Genomic DNA, 9112 nt, shown 5'->3' on the forward strand with positions numbered 1-9112 from the left:
CTTTTTGTGTATACCTTCTCATGAATGCGGACTGAAGCGCATCTTGGAGAAATTCATGAGTCAATCTAGTGGACTGTATGTCACTATGATTCGAATATCGAATCCCATGTTGTCGCCGAACATGATATTTGGGACACTAACTCATATAGGCTTTGGTTTGACTAAATTAATTGGTCAACCTGGAAGAGATATAATGATCCAAATTTTGAGAAATTTTCATGGACATCCATTCTTCCGCTCAAAATGAAGACATTCGAGACCTAGCATCACCATGAAGCATGGTGGTGACCCGGGGGACATTGATGTCACCCGAACACGACTCCAACTTCCTGGAGGTCGTCCGGTCAATTCCTCAAGCAATTGAGGTGCACCGGCCTTTCCTCGATGTCGCATTGGCCCCCTGCAATGCTCATTGCTCGTTTTGAAAGCCTATTCTTTAGCTAAATTAGGAGTGAGACTCTCCTATGCTAAATAACAAAAAAGTGAACATTCTATTCTTACATAAAATTATGTAGATAGATACAACCAACTTGCGGACACCTTTTATGCTTTATGGTGTTGGTTGAAGTGTTAGCACACTGGTCACGTGTTACACTATTATCTACTGCTTATGCTGCTTATACTTCTACGGGCTCACTACCCATTCTTTAAAGAAGTTCATCGAGATGTAAGTTGAAGTGTCATGTACCCCATGTTCACACGCAATACGGTCTCACCGAGGCTATGACCAAGCAACTTTAGCTTGTCGCTTGAACATTATTGATGCGCACCACTCTTTCTATTGCGTCTTGGGGCTATGCAATATTTGCATGCAGCTTTACTATTCATTTACGACCCACCATCATTGAATTTTGTTGTACTACAGCTCGTGACTGTGTACCAGGATTGACATGAAATTGCAATCCTTGAGCTCGGCAGGATTGAAACGGATCTCCAATCCTTGAGCTCCGCTAGATGTTATTTCTAGGTGCCAAATCGCATTGCCATTGCGTACAATGATGGGTCATTTTGAGATGAATAAGTTTAGGTTGGATATGAACCTCCACCTATAATCCGCATATGTAGGAACCTTGTCAGGCGATCTCATTCACCGCTAAATTGCGGATTGTCACTTTGATGAGACAATATTCCCGCCGTTAGGAGGAGATAAGAACACAAGTGTTCAAGTGGAACGACGTGAATTGTCGTGGTTTGTCCCCACTAAGTCTCATCTTGATCCCAAATGCTTATAATGTTAAAGTGACGAGATCACATGCTGCAAATATGTCTGCAAGGATTGATGTCCTACAAAAGGACATGGCGCGACCAAAAAGTGTTGGTCTTGACGCCATCACCATGGATGGTGATGGTGACGCCATATAGTGGCAAAATTGGTGTCATAAGGCCGTGTGGCTCCCTAAAAGGAGGGAGGCCCTTAGGTTCGATATTGTCTTGCACTAGAAAGAAAGCGAGCTTGGCACAACCTGATCCATTGATCAGTGATACTCAAATCCGTCTCATGAAGTCTGAATTGTGATTATCGTTGGGGGACGCCTTAATGTCAAATCCAATCTAAATAGAGATCTCTACAAGTATTACACTAGTGTACATGAGGACGTGAGATAATAAGTCTACTATCGAACCACCCTTCGTTGATGGATATCAACTTAGTTGATTGGCCTAATGGAAAGATGCGATCCAGCATTAACAAAGAGATAGGTCCTTGGGCAGGTGATGCCGACACCGCAAGCTAAACCCTATCAACTGTGCCTTTGTTAGATAGCGTAATGAGAGTAAGAGCTTAGACTCACCTTATGGCGCAAGGTCTTCACTAACACCCACTGGGATCAACTACGATGAGATATGCTCTCGTAATGGATGTCATTGAACTCCACTACTTTGTCAGTTTGGTAGTTTCCGAATAACTGAACATGCAGCCTATGAATGTGGTCATAATAACATCTTTATGGGATCAGAGATATACATGAAGATCTTAAACGGACTTCATTCATCCGAATCAAGTGGCTCCAAACCACAAGAGCATGCGTTTGCTAAATGTATTGAAACGCACATAGACTCTACTTGATTTAGAAGGGATATGGTGAATTATGCCTTTGCGTGTTCATTCCGAATTTACATGGACTCTTGATGGATCAAAAGATGCCAATATGTATCAACATCCGAAGAAAAAGATCTTGGCAAGACATGGTCTCGATAAGGCACTCGATGACTGTATTGATGATGATTTTCCATCAATCGGCTTAGGCGCTCTATAACTAGTGAGGCCTACATATACTCCCATGATTAGTCAAGGTCTTTGCTCTAAAGAGAGATCCGTTGTTTTGTCTAAAGCAAGATGACAAATATGTGTTAAGAGATGGAGTTCCCATCTAAGTACAATAAGACGTATCAATGTACTCAACACAATACGAAAGACTTGACATCTCATTCGCTATGAAAAGTTGTAAAGCTAAGTGTAGCTATGCGCCCACGCAATGCCAATGTAATGGCAGTAACTCCTTTTTCAATACTTAATGGTATGAAAGGTTTAGGCTTATTCTATCCCTACATAAGAAAGACACATCAATAGCGAAATCAGAATCTGTCAAGTTTCGTAGGTCAAGCTCCACGGGACTTACATGAAACCTCACTCACTGGAATATGGTAAAATTGGTACCATTGGAAAGTTCTATGTGTCTACTTTCCAGAGACACCAACCATTTGATCATACCTATCATATTGAGTGAGTTATGGCCGTTTTCATAAAGTAGGACGAATCTGTCTGAGAATCTGATTTTGGCAAAACAGTCAACTTCGACGGGACTTTGTGAACAGCTCCTGATGAACCAGAATGTGTGTAATATACGGTTGGAAAGCTAAATGAGTCTAGTTTCCAAAACCGTTTACGGTTCGTTCATATGTATTTCCTAGAGGAAGTTACGACTGTTCTAGTAATTGAAGGTCATGCTGCGCGGAAATCTGATTTCCTGCACGAACTTATGTTTTGAGTTCACAAGCGACCTTCTCCTCAAGATCTAAGTGTAAAAGATCATTTGAGGACAATACGGCATGATTTAGTTAATCATTGTCTAATGCCACATTTGAAGACATGTTAAAGAGCATTGACATGCTAAGTTTTTGAAACTTCTGTGATTAGTAAGAATCACGAAGAGCCCTATGATTGATGTAAAGATCAGGGGGAGGTGCGAACTTCAGGGGGAGTCTAGCACAGACATATCAGCGCGCGGTACAAGGGGGAGTGTTCTAGGATATTCTCTATGTGTGCCTTGGCCTTATGCCAATAGGATATGTAGTTAGACTAGATCTATGTATTCATATCCTTACCATATTGGTATTGTGTAATTCCTTATATAAAGGGCTCCTATCAATGAATAAAATGATGACTCTCTTGCTATCTCTTTGTCTCTACACTTTATCCTTTATCAAACTTTTAATTATACATGATACGATTACAAACCAAAATTAATTCACATAATCTATCGATCATTTTTTCTTTGTTAACAAACTAAAAAAATAAGTGATAAATGCTTACAATTAATAAATTTTTAAGCAAAAACTTCTTATGAGTCTAATAGATTACAAATTCATACTCAAATAAATAATTATTAGTATATAAATATATTGTTCACACTCAAAACTAAGTTTATTATTTATAAATATGTTATCTTCATATTTATAAAATTATATTTTATAGTGGGTCGGGCCGTGGGCCTCATAGCATCGTGCTCGGGTCGGGCCGGGCCTATAACGGGCTCGGGTCAGGCCGGGTCTATGGGCTCATTTTTCTAAGCCCAGCCCGACCCATTAGAATAACGGGCTTGAGCCGTGCCGGGCCGTTTTTAAACGTGCCGTGCCCGTGCTTAACAGCCCGTTTGCCACCTCTAATAGCAGGTATTTTACCTGTCTCCAAGATGGAGGACCTGATCTTCATAGCCTCTTCTGTGAGGCCGTCTTGTATCAAACCCACGAACATAGACTCAGCCTCGCATCCCATCATAAAGACACTCGCTATCTTCATATTCTGCAAGAAGTACTCGTTGCTAGACAACTCTTGATGTGTGTACTTCTTGAAATGAGCGTCCACTGCTGCGAAATTATTATACAGGGATTCGAGAGGTCTGGTGCTCTCACCATATTTGTCATCTGAACACGAAGAAAAAAATTAAGACAGCAGAAGCAGTAAATTCCACTACATTACTGTCTCAAACAAAATGAACATGAGTTCCATTCAACCCTCAAACAGCCAGGACATCAGACCTATCTACCAGTTCACAGTTTTCACTTCATAGACACACAACAACACAACGCTACAACATCATTTCTGTTAAATTCAGTGTCTACAACTAGTAGTCATTTTATAGATTACCCACAATATATCAAAGCTATGCAGGACATCAGAAACATCCAAGTTCAAGTTTTGAAGGTTAATTGCAACACAGATTAGACACAATATCATATCTATTTACCTAGTAAAAATCCTAATCCACACCCACAATAAATGAATAAAAAAAGTCCCAAATCAACATCAAAGTTTCGAACTTTGCAACACTAATCAGACAAAGATTGAATCTTGACTAACTCACCCATGAGAATTTGAATAACCCTTTTCACCTCAGCTTCTGGTCTGCCCCTAAGAGCCTCCCTCACATCTTCCTCATCAACTCGACCCAAGCCCTTGGCTTTAATCTCCTTAAGAAACCTCCTGCCCTCCTTGGCCTTGTCCTGCTTCACAAACCCTTTGTAGACAGCCATGAATGCACTCACACTCGGATGGTTGCAGAGGTGGTTGGTCATCATGTCCACCACACACTCCTTGGCCTCCTCAACAAACTCCGGGTCTGCGGCAAGTGCCTTGATCAGGCTAATGAAAGTGGTATATGGTGGGAATATTCCGGCGGCTTTGAATCTCTTGTAGATATCAAGAGACTCCTTGGTCTGGCCGGCGTCGGCGAGCTCGTGGATGATGCTGGTGAGGGTGACAATTTTGGGTTTGTGTTCGTTGTGGTCGGGTTGGGAGGTGAAGAGCCTGATAGGGGTACTAGTGAGAAAGGTGGGAGATGATGATGTCCTTTTGTGAAAGATGAGTGAGGAAGAAGAAGAGGCAGAAATGGGTAAATGGGGATGAGTAGGGTGTTTGTTGAGGAAGGAAGAGATGGGAGCAAGAGAACGTAGGGTACGAGTTAACAACCTTGAAGCCATTGTTGGTTTGTTTGAGGGATTCTCTCTTCTTCAATTGCAGAGCAAAGAGTGTGAGTGTGAGCGTGAGTGAAAAGAGTTAAAAGTTGCAGGGATTGTAGTAGATGATTTATGAAGCAGGTTGCCAAGTTAGTGAAAGATGGCTTGTTTTTGCAGTGGGGTTCGGCTGTTATACACATTTGTATAACATATATCAAGCAACAGTTTAAAATTCAAGACAATCAGACGGCTCACTGTTTGATGTAAGTTATAAGTCTTGTCTTATGTTTAGTAGAAAAGTTTTTTACGGTGACCAAGCGACAAGTCTTCTCTTGTCAAAGAGATTTAAAATTGTATATGGTTTACAAAACTTAAGGTCCCTTTGGGGAGAGGATTAATTTCAACAGAAATTAACAGAAATTATTGATGTTCTTCTTCTTCCATGATTAATCCAGTAAGAAATTTCTTTCTAAAAGAAAAGGAAAATTACAACAATGTATCTTCCATCTCGTTACGTAGATACATGAAACTGATTGTATCAACCAGCTGGTGCCAAACTGCCAATGCCATTGCTAATTAGATATAGTCAAGGATCCAGGGCATCGAGAGTTCGAGACAATTACGATTGCTGGCTACCATTATTAGTACATGAGACTGATGAGTGTGTTTGCAGAACCTCAATCGTATATTTTCCTGAAAATACAAATTTTTGTGACATTTTTCTTTTGTTCAACCAAATCAATATGCATAATCTCACTAATTCTATGAAGTTGGCTTTGACATGCAAACTAGTCATACTATTATGGTGTATATACACATGCATTAGAGTTATAGAGTATGTATAAATATCAAAACATGACTTCCGAATAAGACATGTGTGACACTTAACTAGATGGATTGATGCATGTTAATTTTCTTGTATTGATTCCATACTCCATTTTCATTATAAACAAAGAATACAACAGACCGAAACATACATTTGATTATTGACAAAAAAAAAAACATTTGCTTAATGCACCATTAATTTTAAACATTTAGGTCTATGTATGATAAGATGTCGGAGAAAACCTTAAAAATAACTTTTTACTTTGTTTCATGCCTACTTTTCCACAATGAAGTAAAAGTAGGGGCGAGCCCTTCTACGTATTAGAAGGGCAAATTAGTCGTACCAAAATAATAATAATAAGTATTAGTTCTAAGAGTATACCATTTAAATCGCTGCGGTGAGTTTTTGTAGATTGAGTTCATTTCAAAAGAACTGTTTTCTAATAGGACACTCCAAATTTTTGTGTTTTGTATCAAATCATCTAAACTATTGACAACTTTTGATTTGATTTTTCTTTACTTAGTTCTCCCCGCTGCGCTTCATGCATTAGTTATATCGGTAATTCGGTATCAGTCACTAATCTGGTCTTCCTAAGCTTTCTAAATTGTTTAGTCATCGATAGCCAAACTTGAACCTCATACAAACAAAGTCAAATAGTCTAAAGCAAAAAGGCATTTCACCACAACACTACAGCTATGTGATTCATCACATAAAGAGTTCGCAAGCTTGAAATTAAAGGAAATGCCTTCAATAGCTTGGCTTTTGTGTTGCCTAATACGTCTATGTAACATAAACTGTTGTGATGACAAAAACTAATACGAAAGGAGCATTAATTTAGCTCAATTCCCTTGGCCTTCATCTGCTTCATTAACTCCCAGCATTCCTCCACTCTGTCCGCCCCAGCAAACGCCTCAACCACAGATTTGTAAGTCTTGGCATTCGGCCGCATTCCCTTGTTCACCATTTCCAGCAAGTACTTCTTGGCATCACCAATGAATTTGGGGTCTTTGACAAGTACCTTGATCAGAACAGTGTAAGTGTATGCATTGGGCGCGATCCCAACAGATAACATCCGCTGGAACACCTCAAGAGCCTCCTCTGTGCAGTCTGGAACATAGTCGATGGAGTTAATCCAGCCGGTGAAGAAGACCATACGAGGTATTTGACCCTTGTCTAGGATGGAGGCCCTGATTTCCATAGCCTCTTCGGTGAGGCCGTCTTCTATCAAAGCATCAAACATCCTACTGCACTCATATCTCAGCACAAACGCCAACCCTGTCTTTACCTTTTCTATGAAGTCCTCGTCCTTCACCAAATCCTCACATGTGTTGTTCTTGCTAAGGGTGTCCACCGTTTTGAAAGTCTTATTCAAAGACTCTAGGGGTCTGGTGCTCTTGCCAATCTTGTCATCTGAATAAGCAACAAAATTACATCAGCACTAACCAAACAACAATAGAGCCAAAGCAATGATCAACCTATTTGCACACCAAACACAAAAGCAGGACATAAAACTAGTTATATCAGGAAGATTTAGTCTTTTTTATTAACTCACCCATTAGAATGTCAATGACTTCTTGAACCTCATCAGCTGCTTTGTCCTTGAGAGCCTCCCTGACAGACTCCTCATCAACTCCACACAAGCCCTCATCTTTAATCTCCCTCAGAAACCGCTTCCCCTCGTCGGCCTTGCCCTGCTTCATGAATCCGTCGTACACGGCCAAATAAGTACCGACATCTGGGTCGTCGTCTAAAGTTTTGGTCATCATGTGTAGCACGCACTCCCTGGCATACCCAACAAGTTTCAGGTCTGCGGCAAGTGCCGTGATCAGGGCAATGTATGTTTCATATTCCGGGAATATTCCGGTGGTGAAGAACTTCCTATAGACGTCGAGAGCGTCCTTGGTCCGGCCGGCCTGGGCGTGCTCGTGGATGATGCTGGTGAGGGTGACGGCTTTGGGGTTGGGTTGGGAGCTGAAGAGCCTAATGCAAGTAAAATTGGGTTGATTGAAAGAGATGGGAGAAGTTGAGGGAAAAAGAAGGTTCCTTTTGTGAAGCTTTGGTTGAATTACAGAGGAAGAAGAAGAGGAAGCAGAGATGGGTATTATATGAGAAGTAGCTTGCTTAGAGAAGAAAGAGTTGGAAGCAAGAGAACGCAGGGAGCGAGAAAACAACCTTGCCGCCATTGTTAAACGAAAGGTGTGAATATTCAGATTGCTCGAGCTAGAAGTCAAGCATTCGTCTTTATAGTAGTACAGTATTTACATTAATCCCCAGTAAATCAAGGACACATCTCCGCAGTCCAGATTTTAGGGAATCTACTTAAACCAGGAAATTTATTCTGAATTAATTACATAATAGTTGAAGAATCTATCAAATCTAGGAAGTAATGCCTTCGAAAAGCCTATTCCTGGAAGGTTTAGGTACAACAAATAGAGCCCCTGTTCCAGGATGAACTAGGACAGTTCTCTATATTGGACAATCAAGCCGGAAAAAATTCTAAACATAAAGCACGAATCAACACAACTAGACATCATTTAGTCTTTTGCAAGTGTTCAAGAATTAAACATCTGGTTTATTGATGGTTTTTTTTTTTGAACAAAGCGTTACAAAGAACACCGCCCACAACTGCAGTTTGTTCATCTGCAGAACAAACAGAGCTGGTGGACTAATTGAAAGTTTCAAACAGCTGCAGATGAGAGCTCTTCTAACAGCTCATGGCCATAGAGCTTGTAAACCTCCTCATCAGTTGTGTAACTCATTCAATTGAATTTTTGAGTTAATATTGCAAAAAATGGGGAACTGCTCAACTCATTCCTCCAAATATTAAAAGGCATAATTGTCAATTTACTACCCTAACTTTCATTTGTTACCCTAGCTTTTATTTCAGCCAATTTACTACCCTAAACTTTCATAATTAATCAATTTGATACCCTAATTATTAAATGGGAAAATGCCCAAATGCACAAAAACAACAAAACAAATGCATAAACCAATGAAAAAAGTTTTACATAGCCCATATCAATGATTCTTAATAAAAAAACATTTTCACCCCTAGATCTAAATTATCTCACTCTCTATCTCTCCCTCTCATCCAGTAACTCTCTCTCTCTC

At 40.2% G+C, this 9112-nt stretch overlaps 1 protein-coding gene across 1 annotated transcript; it reads right to left on the bottom strand.

Moving 5' to 3' along the window:
* Positions 1-6830: 6830 nt before the first annotated feature.
* Positions 6831-8184, bottom strand: LOC101311987 (pentatricopeptide repeat-containing protein At1g06710, mitochondrial-like). The gene is made up of 2 exons (XM_004305000.1): positions 7554-8184; positions 6831-7411 (listed from the first exon to the last, which is right to left on the bottom strand). The coding sequence occupies exons 1-2, from the start codon at positions 8182-8184 to the stop codon at positions 6831-6833; spliced, it is 1212 nt and encodes a 403-aa protein (XP_004305048.1).
* Positions 8185-9112: the final 928 nt, after the last annotated feature.

This window comes from Fragaria vesca, linkage group LG6 (genome assembly GCF_000184155.1).
Source record: "Fragaria vesca subsp. vesca linkage group LG6, FraVesHawaii_1.0, whole genome shotgun sequence".
Taxonomy (NCBI): domain Eukaryota; kingdom Viridiplantae; phylum Streptophyta; class Magnoliopsida; order Rosales; family Rosaceae; genus Fragaria; species Fragaria vesca.